Consider the following 24,599-nt stretch of genomic DNA (forward strand, 5'->3'; position numbering starts at 1 on the left):
GGGCGCTCGGGTCCGACTGTCGTCATGCAAACCAGCCCGGGTCGAGTTAGTCGTTTTTGGAGACATTCACGATTCCCAAGCTCCTCCAATCTCGAACGGTAAACCGGGGGCCGGAGGAGGAGGAACAGCAGCTGGCGCCAGAACTGACTCCAGTGAGCCCGCCCCTCTCCGATCTGTGCCGTAATTCTCCTCTCCCACGCTTCACCCTTGGCCCGGCATCTGGCAGCTTGGTTTGGACGGAGATCATGCCAGGATCTGGTGACGGATTCGGGTTCCTTCAGGCGCCTTAGCGAGAGTTTCCGACGCCCAGGTTCAGCCCATGGCGCCCAGCCCGGAGCATCCAGCCTTCTGCAGACTGCGTGTGTGCTGTACGACAGTTTGCCAGGCCCGCATCCCCCGAGTCGGGTCTGCCCAATTGCCTGATATCTGAATCCTTGGATTATTACGGACACGCGAGCGCTGAGTCGTCGATGGGCCTGCTGAGTCGCTGACGCCGACGACCACTTGCAGAAATCGCAGCCATAAGGGGTACGGAATCCGCTCAATCCCCACCTGCTTTCGCTTGACCCTTGTGTTTATGTCAAGCGCGAACTCCATTTCAATGCGTTGGATGAGGCAGGAGACTACGGAGTAATATGCACATGCCAGCCTCAGAAACAGGACAGGACAGCGCAATTCAAGGCACAGCATGCAGCGAAGAGGAGCAGAAGTGAGGAGTCCACGACCAAGCGGCATATTTCGGGCGACTAAACAGCCACTTCCATTATTTGGAAGCTGCTTGCTTGCGCCGCTGCTGACTCATTTGGGGCATCACTGAGTCTGCGATGTTGTGTTTCGCGCGGGTTCGCTGAATATGGCACCCAAGGAAACGAAAAGAGCGGATATGGCTGGTGGATTTGAGATGTTGTTGTCTTGTTGTGTTGTCTTGCCGCCATTCGCTACGACGCTACAACAATGCAGCCGCCCGTGGGAAATCACCATGGCAATCCGACCGAGCCTTGAATGAATTTCACTTGTTGCTTTCTTCTCCGGCAATGCGGGTACGGGTAGCATTGACAATCACCTCGCTGACGCCCATTTCGGTCACCAACCAATATGGATAGATTCCTTTTGTGGTTTCTGTGCCTCCCGCTCCTACTGTCTCAGTCTCGCTGTCAGCTCATCAGCCATGATCAGCCTTATCGTACGGATACTCCAGAAACAAACACGGCCACACCACCACCCTGAACTGGTAGACCAAGTTGGGAAAGGCATCCGGAGCAGCGGACTATCTAAAGAGTAATTTGAGGTTGTCCTGCAAAGAAAAGCTTCCTGCGCAGAGGCTCCTCCGGTTGGCTAGGCTTCCCCTGTAATAAGCTACGCTGGGCGTATCATGCCATGGGTCGCCCAACCTCTCGCATCGGCGCGTCAGAACCGCACCACAATCGTAGCCATAACATCTCATACATATCCCTCGCGTGACCCGCCCGCGCGGTTGGTGCTGCCCTCTTGTTTGGTGCTTCTGGCTTTCTTGCTTCTGCAGCGCCTACGCTTCCTTCTCCTACCCGTTTTCGTCACTTTTCTTGGTTCCTCTTTCTTTGGTCCCAAGCAACCTTTCCTCTCTGGGTGCTACCGTCCTTTTTATGGACTTGTTGATGGAGACTGCCTGCATTAGGGCCAGCCAGTGTTACCTTACTCGTGCCCGCCCCCACTTTTTTGGGCATTCGGGACTCATCACCCACTAAAGTGGGTGCTTTTCAGCCAAACGGCCTCCTCATCCAAACGGGCACCCATACAAAAATCCAAAATCTGATTTACAAATCACGCCCTTAACGACCACATATTATCAGTAACGTCAAGTAATATATACTATATAATCTCCTAAGAGTTCTCTATATTTCTGTCTTTTTCCTAGGCTCAAAACTTCCAAATTGCACGAGATGCCCGTTTGGGTGACATGGCCGTTTGGCTGAAAAGCACCCACTTTAGTGGGTGATGAGTCCCGAATGCCCAAAAAAGTGGGGGCGGGCACGAGTACTTTGTCTCTTCCCCGTCGAAACCGCTTTTTTAAAACCCCCGTTGTCCCTCCCCCGGACACCATCTGACGGGTTCGGTTTGAGTCTGGTGGGAACTGAGATTCAAACTCCCTTTTTCAACACTACCAACCGAATGGCCATTGGCGCTACTCTCACCTTCACAACTCTAGACGGACATGGCCGAGTCTGATCTCGTCCGTCCTTCAACGTCGCATTCCGGCGCCTCGGGCTTTCAGAGGAGGTTTCTTCTTTCAAGCCCGGGGCGACCTCGAACCGCAACTGGTCTCAACGACCCCAAATTCAACACCACCTCGCCTGCTGGTGGCTTGGCTATCCGAGTCTGCATCAAGTTTCAGCCGTCTTTGGATCTTACCTATGAGAGACAATACCAATCATCGTACGGATTCGAACCGACCGATCAACTATGTCAAGCACTTATACGTCGCTTAACCCACTGCTCTCATGAGCTTCTCACCCGCAGAGATTCAACCGCCCTCGAGCGGACTATCCCACAGATTGGGGAAGGAAAGCCGCTTCGATTTGAGTTAACCTACCAGATCTATCGCGGAGGCCCTGAACCATGGGCAACGAAAACGTTCAGTTCGTACCAGAAGTATCCCATGGATAAGCCGTTTGCCATGGAGATCGCTCGCTCGACAGACCGAATTATAGGCTCCTTTATGAAGCTTCACGACAAGACTTTTAGATGGACGCAAGGGAGGACACGTGAGCGATCCTCAAGCGAGCTGGAAATTCTCAAACCTTTGAGCAACCCGGTCTCCCTCCTTCACGTCCCCCAATCGCGTTTCATTGATGCTATCCAAGATTGGGAATTCGTCCCCGGCTACGAGATCACTCTATCCTTCAGGAGTCGATGCAAGTCACGCAGGCAAAGAGAATGGCAACGTACTATCACGCTGAAGAGCAAGCAGAGCTCCCCGCTAACCTTGTCCCATGGAGAAGATATGGCGTGGGTTTTGTCAACAGCGATGCAACGTGCCTTGGATGCTAGGAAGATGGCGTTTGATAGGCATCACCGCCAATCTCGTGACAGATTTGACTTCCTTGACGAGTCCCATCATTCTGAGCAAAACGCCGTTCATGTCGGATTTCAAATACGGAATCAACTTGGACTGGATCACAGGCACCTGCGCCGCGAGCTTGATAGCAACCTGCTCCTCTTCGAGCACCCTGAGGGTCTCGACTGCGACCAGTTCTTGAGCCAGCTCCAACATGCCTTTGAAGCGGTGCGAGATGATACTGACAAGGAACTGAACGAGATGGACGACCTCAGAGTCACAGTTTATGAACTGTCCGGGCGCGGCTGGAAAACCGAAAAGCCATTTGCTGTCTGCCTCGACTCAACTGCCTGCTATTCTCGGAGAACGGTCAAAGCCATCTTGGATAGAGTGCAGACCGGCGTTGCGGATATCCTCGGAGGCAACGATATAAGTATCACTCTGATGGTTCACAAGCGTGGCCACCTGGTTTTGGACAAGACCCTCGTGGCCCGTTCGCCGTACTACGCGACGGGACAGCGCCAAGACGAAGATCCTGAGACCGTGAAGGAGAATTTCCTGTCGAAACTCAAGAGCCGAATCCAATCCGACATTGCTTTGGTGGTGAAAGACACGTGCGCTCTCTACGACTCTCAGCCACAGAACATTCGCGTTGTCGAGCGGCCAGTTCCTGCAGCGAATGACCCTGCAGAGATGGAAGCTTTACCATCTAGTAGCCCGCTCCCGATCCCGACGCCTAATGGAGCCGTGCCGGACTCTTTCGATGGCAGCTTCACTGAGTCGTCCGAACCTTCGATCCTCGAAGATGAAACGCTTCAGAATAGCAGTGGGGTTGAAACGATGGCCGGAAGCGTCAATGACACCGTGGGGCCCTCGCAACAGCCTGAAACTCCAGCCAAAGCAATCGCTTCCAGAGATCAGCTCGACTGCAGCGGCAGCAGTTTGTCCTTCTCGATGACTGAAGACGGCGAAACTACATATCCATCCTCGTCGTCTACTCCAAGCCTTGCCGACGATAACATTGGCACGCCCCACGATAGCCTCTTGATCACGCCGACCTTTATGCGAACGCTCTCGGGAACCCCTCAACAATTTGACGCAGATCCGAACATTGCCGGTTCAGAAACCTCCGATAGCGACCTTGTCGACGATTCACTAGTAGGGCCGCCGACACCGACGATGCAGCGCTTTAACGGCCCACGACAGTTCAGCCTGTTGGGTAAAGGCAGCCGGTCTGTTTCCAGACAATCTCTGGTATCAACCGACTCTGGTTCCGAACAGCGGTCACTGACCGACTCGGAACCGTCGCCTTCGCCAGAATCAGAGGATGTGATTGTCCAGGTCGAAGAAGTTGCTGAGTCGGAGCCCAAGGTCCAGTCTGCTGCCGCCTGTTTGCCGGTATCGCCTGCCGCGGAGGTCGACGAGCCATCTGAAGAGCCTGCTCTAGAAGGTTGGCTCGAATACTGCTGCGAACCAGTCGATGCCGACGAACAGTCGGTCGCACCGGAGTCGGAAGCATTGCTTGAAGCCGAAGTACAGAATGCCGAGGAGTCGATAAGCCAACAACAGCCAGTGATCGTCATCACTCCAGACGTACCACGAGCTAGGCCTTCTACCCCTCCCCGATCCTTCGAAGGCTTCTTAGAGTACTCTATTGAAACCATCGTCGAAGAGGACGAGGACGACTCTGATGCTGAGTTCCATGACGCAGACTCTACATCTGCCTTCGCCATCATGTCGAGCCCTTCAAGCTTTGCAACGGCGACGGAGACTGGGCTGAACTCTCCCGTCAACTTCGACAATGGGCCACTCTCACCCCTTATTCTCGATTCTGCGACGGCGTCACCTAATCGGGTTGATTCAGCTTCGCCTTCCCTTGATCTCGAGAAGGGAGCTTTACCGCCTGCTGTTGAGGTGATGGAGTCAGGTTCTCTATTTGAGGATGTGCCATCCGCTCTGGCTTCGACTATCCAAGTCGATTCTTGTACGTCTTCCACTGACACGATCGAACCTACCACCGCCCCGCACATTCCCGAGGCAATCGAGCCCTTGCTACCCAAAGCAACTGAGGATTCTCTTCCCGAAGTTGCCGAGGACCCTTCTATTCCTGAAACACACGAGCCCGCTGTTCCCGACGTTCCTCCTGCCCCCGAAGCCATTGAGCTGTCCGCGGTTCCCCTGGAACCTGTCGAGCCGACTCTTGATTCCTCCGAGCAGATTCACAGAGATTCACAAACTCCAGTCCTGACCGAGGCCCAGTCCGTCTCGGATGAAGCTCCTCGTACGCCGACATCGGACTCGGCGCCCTCGTTCAGCGACAAAGAGGAAACTCGTGAACCGTCTACTCCGCCGTTGATGACTGAAACTGAGGATTCGGACTACTCAGAACCTTCAGAGCCTACCGTACCATTCCCCGAATTCTCCAGCGATGCGACCGTTCACGACGAAACCATGTCTCTCTCGCACTGGTCGCCGCAGAGAAGATCATACCACTTTGACGACTCGAGCGACAGCTACTTCGGTCACATGCGCAAGATGTCGATCCCTCGGCCATTGTTTGCCCGTCCTAGCTCGAGTTACGCATCCTTCGGCGGATCATTCGGCCATAAACGTCAATTTTCATCACCGACTGCGGGGTTCTTCGGCCTCCAGGAACCGCGTCGTCTCGACATTGGTCTCCGTGGTGCTTTGGTCGGTATCAGAGCCCTACAGAGCCAGGGGAAGCTAGAACGACGGCCATCGCAAGTACTGTTGACACTCGACAACGATAAGGGCATGGTCCTTGTGCCCGGCAATAGTCGACGCAATAGCGAGAGCAGGGGAATTGGAGGTGCAGGAGTTTTGGGGCTGGGCAACGCTTTCGCATTTTGAACGCATTGCCGGGACTGATAGAAGGATAAACGTCACAGGAGGATTCTTAAAAATATGATGATATGATGACTTGGGGGGGATTGGACGGCGGCACGGAGACTAGGTCCAGCGGCCACCCGGGCAGAAATCCGGTTGTTGGCATGAATTGGCGTTTGGGGTACTTTATTTTGATACAGCGGGTTTCAACGCAAGCGCGCAAGCGATGCATGGCGGGCTGTTTTGCCTGATCAAAAGCGCAGTCTACGTCGCTATTACTAGAATCAGGCAATCAAAAGCACGAAATCTAGAAACCGGTATGAACTACTTATTCTATATGCTCGCTTGTAACAGATCTGGTATATGTGCGTCCTCTGTGACATTGCTCTGATCCAGGTCAGCCTTGTTATCAAGACTTCTGTGTAACTTGAGCCGTTTGTCTCCCGAAAGTTGCGTTTACCGCCCTTGAGCGCTCGCCCGCCATACCGCCACTCACCAACAGTTGGAAATGCAATGGGGCAAAACTCGAGGCTCGTGGCAAGGGTAGATAAATGAACAAGCTTGCATGGGATCTAAATCTCGAGTGCCTTGCCTCGAGCACCTTGAACGGTTATCTCGGGGTCCATAACCACGAGATCTCCACGTCTATTTCTGAATGATAGTGTTTCAGAGCGGTGCTGCAATAGTGTGATCGTATCATACACAATTTTGTGGAATTTTTGTTTCTTATTCTTTCTTTACCCCTATGTAGGCAAAGAGGCGCAGATGGTTATCTCGGGGAAATGTTTGTCTCTTCCGAGGCTACTCTAAACTTGGCATGTATTTCAATCTGTCTTACATGGTATACCTTGAGCGCCTTACTGGACGAGTCAAACTTGCTCGGCTGTCTCTACACGACCACGCGGTACAGAGGATCCCATCCGCCATCGATCAGTACTTGAACGTCTCTTGACGTGTAAATGAACATGATTCCCCCGTCTTCTTTGCCTTGCACTGGATCTGGTTTGAGTTTGCTGTAATTAAATATGACTGGGATCAAGGTTTGTGCTAAGACCAGAGACAATCTCATGCTGCGCCGTTCAGGGTCCATGTACGTCCTAAAGTTGAGACGCAATACTTCATGGCTCTGAGTATTATCCTGAATACACGCGTGGAATAACAAACGCCTGCTTCTCAGTCGAGTGAGTCTTCGTTCCTCACTTCATCTTTTCTCCCACCTTTTGCGATCGCCATCCTTCCGCGGCGGGTTTGTGCGACCTTATCCCCCTTATTGAACCAGCACGGGTCAAACGGAGCGCCCGCATAAAACCGCTTTCGGTCATATCGGCATCGGCTCATGCTTCATTCTCGTACTCTTTTGAGTTGAGAATTTCTCATTTTCTCATCCGCCACTCACTTCTCTCGATACGGCCTCATTCATTTTTCTGCAAACCGACAATGACTCGCAGAACCAAGAGCGCCGCTCGCAAGGCCCGGGAGAAGGCCGCAGCTGAGGAAGGAGGCGCCAAGCTGCAGAACTTGGAGAAGATGATGGGCGAGCTCACCATCAAGAAGGAGGAGGGTGAGGGTGAGGAGAATGGCAATAATGGAGGCGAAGGAGGCGCCGATCTTCGCGACATTGAGGAGATGATGATCCAGTTGAACATCAAGAGGGAGGAGAATGCAGACGGCGGTCATGATCAGAAGGGCAACGATGCGACCCTGGATTGTGTTGAGCTGAAGGAGGCCTTGGATGACCTCAAGAACCCCAAGAACATCGATCCTAATGAGGAGAAGAAGGCGAACGGCGAGAACAGCGCGCCAAGGATGAACAGGAAGCTGACCGAAAAGGAGCAGGCGAAGGTTCAGACGAACCTCGTCGCGCGCTGGGAGGAATACTTTGGCAAGAGAGAGCTGGCCGACTGGCAGCGTCTCTGCGGTGATCTGGGTCTGGAAGCGGATCTGCCCACCAAGACCCAATGCCGAAAGGTGAGTTACCCTCAAGAACCACTGCGTGATATATCGGCGGCTGACAATGTGAATCTCCTATGAATAAAGGCCCTGAAGACGGTCCACGTCAGCATCAAGCAGTTTCTCAGTGTCGAGAACCGACCCGGCGAGGTCGAGTTCTTCAAGAATCCCTCCCAGCTTGGACGGTATTGCCGCAAGAACCGCATGTTCATGTCCAGCAAGGAGCTCCCCAAGGGTGATCCGCTCCGCTCCCTACGGCGCAAGATGAGATTTTAATGCTGGGAGGTTCTAATGCTAGAATGAGAGATGAGTGAAAGGTCGACATGGCAAGAGGACAGCCCGTTTTTGATGCAGGGAGATGTAATTAAGACAGGCCCTCACGCCAGATGATTAACCTCAATACACAAACATGCCAACCGAATTTTCTTTTTTGGATACCCTTCTTAACTCCTAATCTCCCACATTCTAATCTTGCCCGTATCATTGCCGACCGCGAGAAGCTCGCTGCTCCGCCCAAACGCAACGCTCGTGATTCTGCCCAGGGGCGTCTGTTCCGTGGGCCAGTTCCTGTAGACGGTGCAGCTGGGGAGGTGAACCAGGCGCAGCGCGTCCTTGGACTCTGTGCTGCCGAATGCCATCAGCTGGCCGTCGGGGGAGAAGGTCAACACCGTAATGGGTGTGACGAGCTGCTCAAACGTGCGTGTCGGCTCGGGCCGCTGCTCGACGTCGACCTCGCCGGCCTTGGACGACGTCTTGACGAGCGTGTGGCGATCGTAAATGTTGGTGATGCCGCTGCTGGAGCCGACGGCAACCCACCTGTCGTCGCCGAGGAGTTCGGGGCCCTGATGGCCACCCAGCGCGATGACGATGCCGCCCACGCAGCCATCGTCGTGCCATACAGCCAGGAACCGCTTCTCGGCCACGCTGTACTCTCCGACGGAGCCGTCCCGACCGAGGATTGACATGCCCTCGCCGTTGCTCCACCAAACGAAATCGGCGATGCCGTGCCGGCTGTCCAACCGGGCGGCGGCGATCCACTGCCTCGACTCGGTGCTGATGATGTTGATGATGCCGCCACCCTTGCGCGTCGACGCCACGAGACCCATGTACCGCCCGCAGGGGCTGAGCTTGAAGCGCTCCATGGTCTTGTGCTCGAGCCTGTGGCCCTGGATCTGCGACGTCTTTTGCACGTTGCCCGTCTGCAGGTCCCAGCTGTGGAAGAATTTGCGCCGGCCGGCGAAGAAAATTTGGTCGCCCGACGGGTAGAGGAACTCTGCGCGGCGGACGTCGACGCCCTTGGCCTGCACTGAGGTAAGCATCGGGTTCGGCGTCGGGTGGGCCGTCGGGTTGAGGTGGTGCAGGTAGAGCACGGAGGAGACGCTCGAGGAGAGGAGGACGGGGTATCGCGGGTGGAAGGAGAGGTTGTTGACGGCTGCCTTGTGGGTGTCGGGGATCTCGCGCGTGCGCTGGATGTCAATGACTTCGGGGCGGAGGCGGGCTTTGCCGCCGTTGGCAGCGCCTTTGCCGGCGAGGCGGTGGACGTCGCGCATGAACTTCTCGAGGGGCGCCGCGGAGAGGTTCGTATCGCTGCCTTCTTCGTCGGAGCTAATAGAGGAGTCGGAGGCGGCGGCCGAGGAGCGCCTTCTCCTCTTTGCGGGCCTTCCCTCGGACGAAGGCTCTTGCGCCCATTTTGGCAGCGGGTTGAGGCGGACGAATTGCTGTCTCAGTCTTCTGCTGTACTCTGCGCCGCTGACCATGTCCTCGGCCTCGGTGATGCGCAGCTTTCGTAACCTCGTCGCGGCCGCTAGGGAAACGGTCAATCGCTCGTCATCACTGTCCTCCCACGCAGGCGCGTTCTCGTCAACGGCCGCTGGCTCTTGCTTGCTGCCCGCCTTTGCGCCGCCCTTTGCCGCGGGGACTCCGGTGTCGAGGAAGAAGAGATCGTGGTCGGCGACTTCCTCTAGTGTGGGCTCGTCGTCCGGCTTGGTGAGCTGGAGGTTCTTTTCTCTCTCGAGTCGTTCGATATCGCCGAGAACATCGTTGCGGAAGAGCTGTTCGCGGAAATCGGCCTTGCCTCCCAGGACCAGCTTCTCGAGCTCCTCTTCGTCGGAATCCTTTTCGTCGAACACGGGTTTCGGTTTGCGTTGGCGGGGGACTTCCTCCTCAAATTCTGACTCCTCGGAGGAGGTGACCTCTTCCTCTTCGGAGAATTGCTCAAACGGTTGTTCTTTTGCCATTGTCGCCGGTCGGTGGTGATTTTCTTGTCTCGTTTGGTCGTGGGCGCACCAGCGGATCGAGGTGGGAATGGACGAGCGGCTTGCAGAGGACGTCCAGAATTTTTTTAATGGAGCTTTCAGCCTTGCATCTCCAAGGAGGATTTGATTGGCGTAGTTGTACACGCTAGAAAACAAATCAACCAATGGTGCTTGAGTGATGATAAGGCTCGATTGCGGGGCATTTAGGACCCCTCCTAACGAGACTCAAACTGGCAAGTGGGTGACAAAATAAGATGCTGGTCGACACTCGACCATAATACCTACTTACCTCTTAATTGTTCCTGACTTTCTTATTCTTCTTATCTTCATTCTTGAGGTTTCCACTATCTTTATCCTTCTTATTATCTTTATCGTTCTTACTGCCTTTGGTGGGAGGGAGGAAATGAAGCCTCCAAGGGAAAACAAAGACAACAGGCATCACCCCAATCACCAACCAATGCAGACAACCATCATGATCGCACCGCGGTTGAAGCCAAGTCTGGAAGACGGCCCAGGACATTGCTGCCCATCAAGGGCACAACTGAGTACGGTATCAAGCCATTCAGCATCGGAGAAACCCTGCGAGACACGACCATCAGCATGACAATGCTGCAGCTACTCCAAATCAGTCCGACTGCCAGGGCAGAGGCAGCTTTCCTGTACTATTTTTATTATCCTTATTGTTTTTACTATCCTCATTGTTCTCGCTGTCTTCATCATTCTTCTTATCTTTGTATTCTATATATTTATGAGAGAGTACTCTGAAGAAGAAGGATAAGAGAGCTAGGTACGTTGATACTTATAGAGCGGTAAACGACTGTGTTGCCTACTTGACTAGTAGTTTGTGATCTTGGTATTTAGAGATATTATTTTGTTTTTATTTTTTAGTTATCCTCTACTTCTTCTGCTAATTTCCTCTTTTTTGCTCGTCTTACTTTCTTGTCCTCGTCGGCATCAGGGCGTAGCTCTTTTGGTTGTTCAGCTGATTCTGAGCGTCGTCCAGTTCCTCTGCCGTATAATCTTCCCCTGCCGCAAGACTTGACAAACTATTGCCGTCATCAGTCATGGTATCGCTGCCAGGCGGCGAGCAGACCTATGTGCCCGTACTCAAAGCGAGACTCAGGCTGGCAAGTGGGTGACCAAATAAGAAGATGCTAGGCGAAGACTACGATGCCTACTGGCCTGCTTATCATTCCTGACTTTCTTATTCTTGTCGTCTTGACTATTCAACCTCTCTGTCAAAGGTAGGAAACCAGAATGAATTCTCAGAATACCAAAATAAAAGACTGCCCAGCACGCGTCTATTTTCGCTTCATAGGGGTCCCAAATGCCCCGAAATTGAGCTACTCCTCTACTTCTTGTGCCAGCTTTCTCTTCTTTGCACGCCTCGCTTTCTTGTCCTCGTTCCTGGCCGCTCTCTGCTCCTCGCCCTTACGCTTCTGAGCCGCAAAGCCTTCGTCAATATCAAAGAAGACTTTCTCCGAAGCCGTAATATCCTCTACTTCCGCCTCGTCCTTCTCCTCGTCCTCCTCCATAAAGGAGTCCACCGAGCTCGCATCTAGCATCTCATCATCCTCGTACTCCTCATCATCGTCGCCATCCTCGTCATCACTAACCTCCATAAACAAGACTTGGTTATCGTCGTCGTCTTGCTCACGCGCTAAAAGGGCATAGCTCTTTTGGCCATCAAGCTGGTTCTGAGCGTCGGCCAGTTCCTCCGCTGTGTACTCCTCTCCTGATGCGAGACTTGACAGACTCATGCCATCGTCGGTCATGGCCTCCGTGACTGTACTCTGATCGTCGTCTTCGTCATCGTCATCGTCCTCGCCTTCATCGCTAGAGATGTCGCCGTCTGTGTCCTCCTTGTAATGAATCCTGCGACGAGTAGCTTGTCGCTGCGTCTTGTTCTTGGGCCTTGATGAAGGCAGAGATGACTGCTCGGCTCCCGTCTCCTCGATGGCCTTGGTGTCGTTGCCCAAGTCCAATCTCGCGAGGTTTCTGGCCATCGAGATCGCATCAACTTCCGCCTTATAGCGCATCCAAGCCTGACCAACCTAAACAAATGGATAAGTGTGTCTCCTTTTACAGCCAAAGATTCAGAGCGAGACTCACTTCATGCTCGGCGCAAAAACGCCGAAGTTTCTCGGCCTCGCCCTTCACTCTGCGACGCAGCTTCTTGGAGACCATGTTGTCCTCGGGTTGCGTGATAGTTGAGTGAAAGGGCACTGTCCTTTTCTGAATTGTATGAATTTATGACGCCTTCGTGTGCGAGATGAGTTCGCCCGAGAGAGGTAGAGGTGTCGAAGCCGAATATAAAAAAGTGAGAGGAAGCGAAAAGTTTACTCGGCCTGCCGCCAGAGATGTCTGATATAAGTAGTGATTCAGAGCGTGAAGCTAGTCAGTTGTATGGTGATGCGTTGAGGACGGTGAAGCAGCGAGGATGGTGATGTACCTAGCGAGGATAGTGTTTTAGGGAGGACGGCTGGGTAGGAAGGCATGGGAGGAGGAAGGGTGGTTGTGTGGGAAGGCACCGGGGGGGGGGGGGGGGGGGGAAAGGGGGGGGGGGAGGGAGGGGGGGGGGGAGGGGGGGGGGGGGGGGGGGGGGGGGGGGGGGGGGGGGGGGGGGGGGGGGGGGGGGGGGGGGGGGGGGGGGGGGGGGGGGGAGGGTAACGTTGATAGGAAGGCACGATGGGTAGGAAGGTACGATGGGCGGGAAGGTACGATGGGCAAGCGCAATGACTACATCGTGCCTTCCGCAGACCAATTTCCTTCTCACCTCGTCACGCCCGTGACATACCCCAAGGCACATCGGCGAATCCCACAAAAAAAATGCATTACCCTCTCGTCCTCTCGTCCTCTCGTCCTCTCGTCCTCTCGTCCTCTCCAAATCTCAGCTTTCTCAGTCTAGCATCGTCGGGTCTGAATAACCAACGTTCAAATCTCCATCATTCCATGTGATCACGTCGACTCGGCCGGTACACTTTTACATCTAGTCACACGAAGTACATTGTCCTTTTGTTTCTTACGAGAGTCATCAAGTTTTCGATTTCGTACGAAGCAGCCTGATCTTTTCTGATCCCCCCCCCCCCCAGCCGCACCACCGAGTGTCCTCTCACGTACACGTCCAATTTTCTTCCCTACAGAGACGATAAACCCTACTTAAAGTACAATGCCCCGAGCGAGAAAGACAACCACCCAGCTACCCGACGTTGAGGTAGACGTACAAAAAACCGCGATGTGGGCGATGCCCCGGGATGCGTCCGTCCTGAGCCTCTCGGACCAAGTAGTCCTGAACAATCTTGAGGTCTTATGTCGGCAGAATGCACTGATGCTCAAGCTGTTGACGAGGATCGAGCAGCAGCTCACAAAGAGTGAAAAGTATGACTTCTCTTGAGCACGGTGAAGAGCCAGGCAGCCCCTTCATTGGTTCTTCTATAACTAGACATTGTAACTAACCTTGAGCAAAGCATAAGCAAAGGCAAAAAGCGCAAGGATGAGTCGGACAATGAGGGTGACGACGAGGACGAGGCTGCCGTTCGATGCATCAAGGAGCAGTTTTGGGCAGTAGTCACAACCAAATACGACTCCTTCATCGCACGCAAGAAGTACAAGCCGTATGTCAAGCGAGGCAGTACTGCCACGTTTGGCCACAATGCCACCGAGTTCAGGGACGCCATATGCGACGAGTTGGAGTCGGATTCTTCCGAGTCGAGTAAGTACAAAGTCCTTTTACTCGGAGTTGGATGCGTATGTTAATCGTAGCATAGATGATGATCTCGTCACTGCCCTCGTCAGCCTCTCGCAGGAGGGGATTGAGGACCTCTACTTGGCACTGGGTGCCGACAGAGTCAAGAGAGCAGCAGCCACACAGGTGGAGCCGTCGGATTCCGACGAGTCTCTGCAAAGGCCATCACGCCAGAAGCGCCGGAAGACCGGCTCGAGCAGCTCCAATAACAGCAAAGAGTGATAGTGTGGTAGAGAATGGTCGTTTGAACGCGAAAGGGAGCATCATCTGGCATGTCAATGAGAGATAGAACTATAGGGCGCACTCCATGGTGCATGAAGCGTTGGGAGCTATGTATCACGTATCAGATTCACGTTGCAGAAGCATACTTTAGACAGCTACCTACAAGACATCCAACGAAGATTGACAACGTGTCCCGACCGTTCTGGCTGCTGTTATCGTACTGTGCCATACACGATTTGAATATGAAGCTTCAAGGGACATTGTACTGTAAGATTCTCCATCACGTCACTTGAACACGTCAAATCATGGGGAACTCAAATTTCGTTTCTTTCCGCAGAGAGGCAATGTACATCAAGTGCCTCTGGTATGAGAAACGGACTGTGAATCTACAAGAGGCATTGGTGAGGCTGTTGGACATTGAACTTCATAATATCTTGCTATCTCCTAGGAAAAAAAGGAGAGAAAAGACCAGGCCAGTTTGAACTTATGAGGCAAGCAGTTGTTTTGCAAAGTAAGTATTCGTCCCCGGCGACTCGGCCGTCCCCCTTTCGTCACCTTCACGACACTCCTCCCCTGAGTAAAGCCGCGAATCATGTCTCTCCACACTGCTCGTATAAGTCATATCATTAAACCCAGCATCCTCTCAGGGCTTGGACGTGCCGGCCTTGTTGTTGACAAGGCTTATGATGTCAAGATGGTGGCTAGGCGTGTTGTCGTTCGTGCCTGGGGGCGGCAGAATAGTAACCATACTCGAGCGGTGGTTGGCAAGGTGTGCGTGCACAGTTGACTCAGCATCCGGCACACCCACATGCTCATCCGGGACGGTGAATGCAATCGAGAGCAAATCCGCTAAACGTTCTGGTAGTATCTCTTGAGCTGGGTACAAAAGTACACTGCCCTTTCTGTCGTTGATGGCTGGAAAGCTTGGCCTGCGCGGTCCGCCCAAGATGATGGCCGGATTTCCTGGGACATCAAGTCCATCGTCGAGCTCCCGGAGATTCTCAGACTGCCACCCGCGGCTCTTTCGTTTCTTGCTACGATCAGCCTGGTTCCGCTGCTCACCGGCAGCGGAGGATCGGAACTCCGGTCGATCCCATCCCAGAGCTTGCTTCAAGGCATCGTGCTGCTCGATAATCGCAGGCTCCGTCACCCAAGCCGCCCGAATGCCCGTGATACCACCAGAATCTGATCCGGAGATGTGACGCTCGAGCTCGTCGACTGTGGCGAAGAGATGGACGGGGGCCTTGGGGGGCGCAGAACTCGCATAAAGTTCGCATTCATATCCCGTGCTCTTGTGTGTCTTCTTGATAAACTTGACGCGTCTGCACCAAGCTTCGTAGCCGACATGAAACTTTGTTTCCTGGTGGCGCTTCAGGTGTGCTTCGTCTGGCCATTGCCGCTGCTTTCGCTGCTCTGGCGCCGTGATGTCGTTGATACACAGCTCACAAAAGAGACCCTGTGACGAATAAAGCCAAAAACCTTTCGCCGGCCCTCTCAAGCTCTCACATTCCAACCAAGGCCTATTCAGCACGGAATAAGCCAAAAACAATTGATAGAGTAATATATAACAATACAGAATAAGCTAAAGCATTTCTCTAAATATATATATATATATATATATATATATATATATATTATTGTTTTCCTTTGTTCGCTATAAGAGTGGCAGATTTGGCCCAGGAGAGCAGTGGATGAATCTATCACCCGCGTAAGAGTATATTAAGCTCGTATCCAGATCTGGCCTTACCACCTTGTTTACTCTCTGAGCAGCTACACAGCCTGTGGTAGCGACACCGACGATGAAGATGGCATCGCGACTACTACCAAGGGGAAAATCCATCGGGCAGCTTCTATAGAAGCACGACGAAGCTATCAGACTCCCTGGCAAGGTAGCTATCGATGGTCGGCCAGTGGTCGATAAAGTGGCTCAGGCAGGTATACTCTTTTCCATCGCCCTCGGTGATCAAGCCCGTGATGAACCCACAGTCGACAGTGTTTATGTGCGCTATGATAGGCTGATTGTAGTGTTTATGTAGTGACCGTGTATATACCGAGCCGGGTCCGTGGCAACTTTATCCTGCAAAGCAGAAAGCTATAAAGAGGCCGAGGGTTTTAGTGCCTCGACCTGTCCCACAATAGAATGGCAGGTCGGTGTCTTGTAATAGTATATGACTTTATTTGCTGTTACTCTCAACCTCCCCGACGACGAAGAGAAAGACACCCTCGAGAAGGCCTGCTTCCTTGACCCCGACGGGCGTAAGAGATCGGACTAAAAATCGGTATCCCCAAGTCTAAGTATATCTTGAGCTCTATTCCTAATACTATCATTATTGCTAAGACAATTGCTTTTCTTTACTCTATAATTATTCCATTAATAATATGTCTTGAGAAGCTAAGAAAGAGTATAATAAGAGAGGTAATGAGAGAGGTAATGAGAGAGGCAATGAGAGAGGTAATGAGAGAGGTAGTAGTAATAAAAAGGGATTAAAATATGTCTCGGCCGGTATACTATTTTACTAAGCTTAGGGCTATGTCTGTTCTTGCGCTAAGAGATGGATCATTCATATAGCCTCAGCGGGTCTGAGCCGTCAACCAACTATCACTGGATGAAAACATCCACACATCCCCGATAGTCTAGTGGTGAGGATATCTGCTTGTCACTGAAATTCAATGAAACGCAGGGGACCGGGGTTCAATTCCCCGTCGAGGAGTACTCTTTTGCCCGGACTCATCATTTTATGAGTTATCGTGAAGAATGGGTGGTGTTTGTGAAGTTTTTGTCATGGTTATGAGTTGTGAGAGTGAGTATCGTGGGATCGCGAAATCGACCTACGCTAAGCCACAGGCAGCGTGGCGCGGTGGGGTTCCAGTCTGGACCTTCCTTGTAAGTAAGGTAAGCACCACTGTATTTCGGAGGGCGTGCACCTCGGCTCTGGGTACTTGGCAGGGCGTCTTCTCATATCGCCGTATTCCGCTGCTCTTGAAAGCTAGACGTTCATCTTATATGTTGAGCACCCAGCGAGCTTAATTGAATCGTGTTCAGCTCTCAGTAGCAGTCTCGACTTTCATATCTTAATACGACAAGCTTGGCAGCCACTCTCTTTGTCGAAGAAGCAAAACATTGATCAGTTCATCCACAACAAACAACCAAGCAACCAGGGGCACGGCACATCGCCGTCGTCTATCAAACATGATTGTCCCACGCTCATCTTGCCGCTTGGCCAGACAAGCTCTCTCGCAGCTGCAGCTCTCACGCCAAATTATTGGGGCCAACGCAGCACGTCGTCACATGAGCGCCGCTGCATACCAATCAGGCGGACTGAAGAATCTCCTGCGTGTTTCTGAAGAGGTTGCCGATGCCGTTGCCACAAATAAGCCGGTTGTGGCTTTGGAGTCTACAATCTACACACACGGTGCGCTGGGCAATGATCTCGGTCTGGAAGACATTGTCCGTCAGGGCGGCGGTGTTCCTGCTGTGTGTGGTATCCTGAACGGCGAGCCTATCGTCGGAATGACGGAAGCTGAGGTTGCCTTCATGGTCGATTCTGGCACGGCGGGCAAGGTGTCGAGGAGAGATGTTGCTCACCTCGTTGGACTGGTAAGTCACTAGATAGCATTGCGCTATCATTCATGTTGGTCCATTGACAGACGTCTTCTGCACACATTCCATGCCTCAGTTCTAACATATCTCAGGGAATCACTGGAAAGAAGGTCCATGGCGGCACCACCATTGCCGGAACCATGCTACTCTCAAGACTCGCAGGCATCCGCGTCTTCGGCACTGGCGGCCTAGGCGGCGTTCACCGCGGCGGCGAGAACTCCCTCGACGTCTCCGCAGACCTCACGGAGCTCGGCCGCACGCGCGTGGCCGTCGTGAGCTCAGGCTGCAAGGGTTTCCTCGACATCCCGCGCACGCTCGAGTTCCTCGAGACGCACGGCGCCTTCGTCGCGACTTTCGCCGACGGCCGAACCGGCAACGTCGATTTCCCCGCCTTTTGGGCCCGCGAGAGCGGCACAAAGAGCCCCGCGGTCGTCCAGACCGAGCGCGAGGCCGCCGCCATGATCTTGGCGCAGGAAAGCCTAGGCATCGAGTCCGGCATGCTCTTCGCCAACCCGATCCCCGAGGAGTACGGCATCCCCCGCGTGGAGATGGACGCCGTCATCGAGACGGCGGTCACGGAGGCCATTGAGAAGGGCTTCACGGGCGCCAAGAACACGCCCTACGTCCTCGGCAGGATCAGGCAGCTGACGGAGGAGCGAAGCACGCTGGCCAACAAGGCGTTGGTGAGGTCCAACGTGGCGCGGGCTACCAAGATCTCGGTGGAGCTCTCGAAACTGCTGAACGAGGGCGTTTCGAAATCGTAAGTTTTCGATTTCGTTGTATATAGCTCAGCCGGGGACTCGGACTCTGACTGCGTAGATAGTTCTTCGAGCACGCATGTTTCTGGTTATGACATTCCCCCTAAAGCTACCGTCAAAGTGGAAGAACCCAAGTCCAGCAAGGCCGATGTGCTTGTGGCGGGCTCCGTAGCGATTGACCTGAGCTGCGACTACCATCCCCTGGGTGACAAGAAAGAGGTCGCGCCTCATATGCAAACCTCAAACCCTGCTTGTATCAACCAGTCCATCGGCGGCGTCGGTCACAACGTCGCTCTAGCAGCTCACAGAGTAAGCAAAGACACGACAGTACGCCTATGTAGCTTGATCGGTGACGATGTGTAAGCCCGCTCCCCCCTTATACCTACAATTCCACACCTAACGAAGTGAAAAGCGCCGGCGCAACCGTCCTGTCCTCTCTCAAAGCTTCAGGCCTCGAGACAACCTACATCCGCCAGCTCACCTCCGAGTACCACGTCGCCAACCGCACGGCGCAGTACGTCGCCGTCAACGACGCCGAGAAGAACCTCGTCATGGCCATGGCCGACATGGGCATCTTCGCCAACCACTCCTTCCCAGACTACTGGAAGTCCGCCGTCGCCGGCGCCAAGCCGGCATGGCTCGTCGTCGACGGCAACTGGAGCCCCAAGGACGTCCGGGCGTGGATCGACGCCGGCCGCGAGCAAGGGTGCAAGGTCGCCTTTGAGCCCGTCTCGACGGCCAAGTCCATCGGTCTCTTTCCCAAAGAGCACCCGCACCTCGGCGTCTTTCCCAGCCCCGGCATCGACATCGCGTCGCCCAATAATTTTGAGCTTAACGCCATGTATAGCGCGGCCAAGGAGAATGGCTTCTTTGATACGCCCGAGTGGTTCGAGGTCATTGACGCCTTCAACATGCGCGGTGCGCGAGACCGCTTCGTGGCTCTTACGTCCAAGGAGATGACTGACGCGGGCATCCCCGTGCAGACGGTTCACCTCCTGCCGTACATCCCTACCCTAGTCACAAAGCTGGGGTCCAAGGGTGTTCTCCTGACTACGATTCTGGGCAAGAATGATCCCAGACTCAAGGATAGAAACGAAGAGAAGTGGCTGCTTACGAGAGGCTACGTTGATCATCCCACCGTCGGCGGCGTCTACATGCGCTTGTTCCCGCCTGCTGAGAAGGTTGCCCTCGACGAGATTGTATCCGTCAATGGGGTTGGTGATACGTTCTTGGGAGTTCTCATTGCTGGCCTGTCAAAGGGGGGCAAGGTGGAGGACTTGATCGATGTCGCGCAAAAGGCGGCAGTCATGACGCTCAAGAGCCACGAGAGTGTGAGCCCTGACTTGGAAAGGCTGGATGGGGCCCTTAAGGCTTCTGTGAGGAGTTGAGAGCATCATGAAGTTACCCATGTAGAATAGAAAAGTTCGCGGCGTTCAGTGAGACTTGACCCTTTGACCTCCTTCATGTATACCGAACGTGTTGCGTGCTCTTGTGATGATATGTCAGCAGAGGCAAACTTGACTGTCGAACAGCTGGGTTGTAGGAGTCGAACCATATGCCTGAGAAACACCAGCGTCCCGGTTTGTTCATACTAATCAACCACTCAGCTGGATGGCCTCGGCGGCTTCGAAATGCGGGGTGCTCGATCCTTCAAATCTGTAATCTATGTACTCTTTACTTTGCTCCTCTCGTAGTCTTGTAAGTCAGGAGTTGAGGATAAGATCGAAAGGCAAGGTTGGCGGGATGAGCTACTGATTAGAGGGGCTATAAAGGCCCCTGATACCTGGCCGCTAAGAACACCCGCCACAAGCACATAGTTCCTGGGGTTTGAGTCTGGTCCGACTGCATGTGAGAGTGATGCTGCTGCCTTCATATCGACGTTCTTTCTTAGTGATATTGTTCATTCTTCATGTTGAACACATTCTCTCATCGCGTTCATCATTCCTCAGACAGCTAGCTCCCTTCGCCCTACGTATTCGGATTCGAATACGTTCACCAACGTGAAGCCAGAGGCGAACCTGGCTACACGCGACTATATTCTTCACTTCTGAGCTATGGAAAACAAAGAAGTCATGGTTCTTATACCAGCCTAAGGAAGTGACAGTGCTGTCACCAAGTCGATATCAAGACCGTGTTTCTTACTATAGCTAAACACTAGATGTTATGTTGAGGAAAGAATCCCAAAACGAGTTTTAGCTACTGAGGGTAAAAGCCAATACTTGCCCCCGACTCTCAAGCTTGCAGACAAGTACCTAGCAGCAAGCATGCCTGTCCAGGCCGGCAACGTTTGATGTCCCGGTATCAAACAGGTATACAGACACGAACAGTAAGAACGAGACATCATTTCTCATGTAAAGAATAGAGATTCACTTCAAGTTTTCACTTGACGAGAGAAGAGCCCTGATCCGGCTATGAACATCATGAACGCGTCATATCGGAACGGGATTGTTTGAGCTAGTAGCATTCATATACAGCCATGGAAGTGAAGTAGTTTGTGAAACAGAGTGATGACAACACGGCGTCTAGATCTCTTGACTATCTAGATCTGTATGAGAATTGCCCTGCACAGTCTCACAGCAAGAGATATTCAGTGCTAGCAAAGTTGCATAAGTCTCAAACAATTGTTGCGCCCAGAGCAAATGGCGAAATTACATCCTCAAATACCAAGCCCTCAATGAAAGGGGCCTTTGTCAATCAGAGGCAACAATACAATGCCAGCAACAAACAAAAAGAGATGAAGAATAGCCTTGGCTGTGGGGAGACTTTGTGCGTGGACTCTTTACTGTACTTCTGCTTATTGACATAGATGGCACAATCTATAACAAAGGACATGAGAGGGCATTTGAATCAGCATTGCTCAGTATAGGAGGATACTGACAAGACTTTGTTTGTCTGATGATCCAGGTCAAATAATTAAAACCCATTTTCATTCGCAATCCCAACCTAACCCCGAAAATTTTGTTATTTTACAAAGTACAACTTGATGTGCCCGATGATTATGCAATGCCCATGTTGTAAGAAGCAAGCCCCCGATAGAGCGTCATTCTCGGCGCCCGTGACCAGTCGCACGAGTCAAAATTTCTCAACAACAACCAATGGTTCTATCCCTCCTTGACCACTGTTTTGCGACGTTCCAAGCGATGGGAGTAGTTCTTGTCCTAATAATTCAGCTCTCCGCCGCCGCCGCCAGCGACGTGATCGAGATCCTCGTAGCTCTTGAGACTACGTCCCTGAGTGGCCTCCCGTGGGCCGACAGCCGCTCCACCGCCGGCAGCACCGTCTCCCCACTTGCCGGCGCCACCGCGGCCTCCTCCCCTCATACCACCGTCCCAACGGGGATTCGGGCGTCGGTCATAGGGACCGCTTCGGTAGTTTCCACGGCTACCGCTCATACCTCCGCGGCGAATGGGGCCAGAGCCTCCGCGGTCATCGCCACTAGCATTCCATCCGGACTGCATACCGGGATGTCCGCCACCGACGAACGGCGGGAACCCGCCGGGTGGCATGGGGAATCCAGGGATGGGCATCATGCCATTCATAGTAAAGTTCTGCAAGTTGAATCCACGAGGGGTTCCAGTTGCAGAAGAACCATTAGCCGGAGGGAAGTGACCGTTGGAATTAGCATCAGTCCTTGATGGAGCAATGTGAGATGGGTCCATGACATAGGCATTGATAAGGTGGAACTGTGGAGTTGGTTAGCAGCTGACGTCAGGTAGCTGGGAAAGGTGACTTGCCTCTTGCTCAATGGTTTCGAGCCATTCGTTGTGGCGCTTCTCGACGTGCTTGCGCCAGAAATGCTCTTCCTTGAACAACTTGGCACACTCGGGAACCTTGCATCTCCATTTGTGCTCGTCCTCCTGCTTGACGTATTTCAGCAGCTCGTCACTGACGGCATCCTCAACGGGGCGGCCTCCAAGCTTGCGCAGGTCTGCCGTTTCGGGCTCAAGGATTTGCATAATCTTGTCCTCGAAAGTCTTGACCCAGTTGTAGGCGCGAAGCAGCTGTTGTTCTGCCTTGCCGGTAGTACCGCGGAACTTCTTGTCCTCAGTCGCTTCGCCTTCCTCCTCGATCTCGCTGCGCTTCTTGCCAGGGAATGGCTCCCCATTGGCACTAGCACGCGCAACGGCCTTGGCGGAAGTGCTAAGGGTGGTCCTCGGGCGACGCAGGTGACCACCGGGGCACTTGCGAGTGAGCTCATGAATTGAATCGCTCTCAAAGACACAGAAGAAGCAAAAGTTGTAGACGCGTCTGAGATACTCAATCATGAGATCCAGCTGCTTCTTCTTGACCAGGAGGTCTTCGTCGTCAACGTCGTCCTCCTCAACAGCACCTTCATCTTCGTCATCGTCAATGGCACCATCCTCTCCGTCTTCCATGCCGTCATCAACGTCGAGGTCACGCTCCTTCTTGGCCTTCTTCTTCGGTGCAGTGACTGCGGGCTGAAGGCGGCCGCCGTTCTTAAGATCGTCGACACGTTCCTCAATCTTTAAGACGGCGTTGAAGTCAGAGCCGAAGTCTTCCTCAAACTTGTTGACAAGTCGTTGAACCAGGCCCAAGTCCTTCTCAACTCGCTCGGGTGCAGAGAAGAGATCCCAGAGAGCCTTCTTTCTGGGGTGACTGGGAGGGTTGTGCACACCGACGTGGCAGACGAAGTCGCCCCTGACTTCGTCCTTGACAGTCTTGCCGTTGACAGCATCAAGTGCCTTCTCAGCAGTCGACACGACTGCTGGCGACTTCAAAGGCATATCGCCATCCTCATCCTTGGGGTCGACGCGGTCAACGACTGCGGGGGCAACTTCTGATGAAGGGTGAAGCATAACCCAACCAATACGATGATACCGCTTGCTGGGGTTGGGATCTGACAGAGAAAGCCACTTGAAGCCGCCCTCTTCTTCGCCGAGATGCTCCTTGCAGAAAGTCTCGAGGTTTTGTCTGCTGACATGGGGCGCAATGGTCTTGATGAGAAGGGTGGGCTGGTACAGGTTCTCGTCTCTGATGTCACCGCCGTTGGCTGGCACAAGGTCTCCCACGCCCAGGATCTCGTTGGCGGCGGTTGCTTCACCTTCCTCCTTCTCTACGAGGCCTCCAAGGCCATTAGTCTCGCTCTTGGGAATTCCCTCCAGCGAGAACTCGTCGAAGGTTCCGGACTCAAGATCTTGCTCCCATTGGCTGTAAGCGCCACGGCGGAATTCGTTAAGCTGGGCTCTGAAACCGTCACGAATTTCAGGGACGTATCGCTCGCGGAACCACTGCTCCTTCTTGTGCTCGCCAACGAAAGTGCGAGCCATCTTTGCTTGAAGTTCTTCCTTGTAGGCGTCATACGCGACCTGAATCTTGGCCTTCTCCTTTTCGCGCTCTTCTTGGGCTTCACGTGTGCCTCGGGCACGTTCCGGTTCACGGCGACGGCCAGTACGTTGGCGTTCCTTCTCCTCCTTGATCTTTTCGTTCATCCTCCACCATTCGCCAAAGTATGAGAAGCCGACTTGGTATGGGAGCTTGACGGGATCCGCAAGGGGGTTGACTGTCATCGGCGCAGAGGCGCTACTGTCCTGTCCAGGGACGTAGCGATCAATGTTGGCTGGCGGTGACTGGATTCTCCTTTCCCGGCGGTCATCGCGATCTCTGCCACCAGCGTAGTCGTCGCGACCGCGACCCCTTGGCTCATATCGGTCGATAGCAGCTGGGGATCGTGAGCGCCGTCTGTCACGGTGCTGACGCTCATGGCCTGAAAGATTTGTCAGTAATTGACCAGGAAATCCTTGCCAGTTCAAGGCTCAGTATCGTGGAAGAAGCCTCGACAAGAAACGACCGGAGCCATTGGATGGGATAAATCAGAGATCCTACGCACCAGGCGATCTACCGCGGTAGAATGTGTCAGCTCGCTCTTCCTTGACTCGCGTGTCGTCGCGACTGCTCCACGTCCTGTCACCCGGCGAGCGCGCAGAGTCTCGATGTGAAGAGTAGGAATCCATCGTGGATATGTCGCGCTGAGTCTAGTGTGTGGGACGGTGAATGGCGTCTTTGTTGAGTTCAATTGACCTCTTCAGCCAGATTAAGTATCGCGTCGGCGTCGGGTAGCTGCGTGGTTGCTACTCATGTGATTTCGTTTCGCTTGCTCGATCGAAGGAAGGAAGGAGGAAGCCTGTTGATTGGCAACATGATTGCGGTTAGAGAAATCATTCTGCAG

General features: G+C 53.4%; 9 protein-coding genes across 9 annotated transcripts; 4 read left to right on the forward strand and 5 right to left on the reverse strand.

Moving 5' to 3' along the window:
- Window positions 1-1,267: 1,267 nt before the first annotated feature.
- On the reverse strand, window positions 1,268-1,444 carry CTAM01_00366 (uncharacterized protein; the record flags this gene model as incomplete). Its single annotated transcript, XM_060516418.1, has 1 exon — window positions 1,268-1,444. The coding sequence occupies one exon, from the start codon at window positions 1,442-1,444 to the stop codon at window positions 1,268-1,270; it is 177 nt and encodes a 58-aa protein (XP_060389044.1).
- Window positions 1,445-2,191: 747 nt separating this feature from the next.
- On the forward strand, window positions 2,192-5,905 carry CTAM01_00367 (uncharacterized protein; the record flags this gene model as incomplete). Its single annotated transcript, XM_060516419.1, has 1 exon — window positions 2,192-5,905. One exon carries the CDS (start codon window positions 2,192-2,194, stop codon window positions 5,903-5,905), a length of 3,714 nt encoding a protein of 1,237 aa, XP_060389045.1.
- A 1,413-nt stretch (window positions 5,906-7,318) lies between these two features.
- Window positions 7,319-8,107, forward strand: CTAM01_00368 (uncharacterized protein; the record flags this gene model as incomplete). The annotated part of the gene is made up of 2 exons (XM_060516420.1): window positions 7,319-7,849; window positions 7,919-8,107. The coding sequence occupies 2 exons, from the start codon at window positions 7,319-7,321 to the stop codon at window positions 8,105-8,107; spliced, it is 720 nt and encodes a 239-aa protein (XP_060389046.1).
- Window positions 8,108-8,274: 167 nt separating this feature from the next.
- CTAM01_00369 (U3 small nucleolar RNA-associated protein) lies at window positions 8,275-10,068 on the reverse strand (the record flags this gene model as incomplete). The annotated part of the gene is made up of 1 exon (XM_060516421.1): window positions 8,275-10,068. The coding sequence occupies one exon, from the start codon at window positions 10,066-10,068 to the stop codon at window positions 8,275-8,277; it is 1,794 nt and encodes a 597-aa protein (XP_060389047.1).
- Window positions 10,069-11,429: 1,361 nt separating this feature from the next.
- CTAM01_00370 (uncharacterized protein) lies at window positions 11,430-12,273 on the reverse strand (the record flags this gene model as incomplete). The annotated part of the gene is made up of 2 exons (XM_060516422.1): window positions 11,430-12,140; window positions 12,199-12,273. 2 exons carry the CDS (start codon window positions 12,271-12,273, stop codon window positions 11,430-11,432), a joined length of 786 nt encoding a protein of 261 aa, XP_060389048.1.
- Window positions 12,274-13,321: 1,048 nt separating this feature from the next.
- On the forward strand, window positions 13,322-14,053 carry CTAM01_00371 (uncharacterized protein; the record flags this gene model as incomplete). Its single annotated transcript, XM_060516423.1, has 3 exons — window positions 13,322-13,464; window positions 13,554-13,798; window positions 13,854-14,053. 3 exons carry the CDS (start codon window positions 13,322-13,324, stop codon window positions 14,051-14,053), a joined length of 588 nt encoding a protein of 195 aa, XP_060389049.1.
- Window positions 14,054-14,696: 643 nt separating this feature from the next.
- Window positions 14,697-15,893, reverse strand: CTAM01_00372 (uncharacterized protein; the record flags this gene model as incomplete). Its single annotated transcript, XM_060516424.1, has 2 exons — window positions 14,697-15,509; window positions 15,801-15,893. 2 exons carry the CDS (start codon window positions 15,891-15,893, stop codon window positions 14,697-14,699), a joined length of 906 nt encoding a protein of 301 aa, XP_060389050.1.
- A 1,350-nt stretch (window positions 15,894-17,243) lies between these two features.
- On the forward strand, window positions 17,244-19,800 carry CTAM01_00373 (indigoidine synthase A like protein; the record flags this gene model as incomplete). The annotated part of the gene is made up of 4 exons (XM_060516425.1): window positions 17,244-17,651; window positions 17,747-18,414; window positions 18,478-18,771; window positions 18,825-19,800. 4 exons carry the CDS (start codon window positions 17,244-17,246, stop codon window positions 19,798-19,800), a joined length of 2,346 nt encoding a protein of 781 aa, XP_060389051.1.
- A 1,770-nt stretch (window positions 19,801-21,570) lies between these two features.
- On the reverse strand, window positions 21,571-24,384 carry CTAM01_00374 (arsenite resistance protein Ars2; the record flags this gene model as incomplete). The annotated part of the gene is made up of 3 exons (XM_060516426.1): window positions 21,571-22,095; window positions 22,120-24,137; window positions 24,261-24,384. 3 exons carry the CDS (start codon window positions 24,382-24,384, stop codon window positions 21,571-21,573), a joined length of 2,667 nt encoding a protein of 888 aa, XP_060389052.1.
- Window positions 24,385-24,599: the final 215 nt, after the last annotated feature.

This window comes from Colletotrichum tamarilloi (genome assembly GCF_030869305.1).
Source record: "Colletotrichum tamarilloi strain Tom-12 chromosome Unknown Scaffold_1.1, whole genome shotgun sequence".
In the NCBI taxonomy this organism is placed as follows: Eukaryota; Fungi; Ascomycota; class Sordariomycetes; order Glomerellales; family Glomerellaceae; genus Colletotrichum; species Colletotrichum tamarilloi.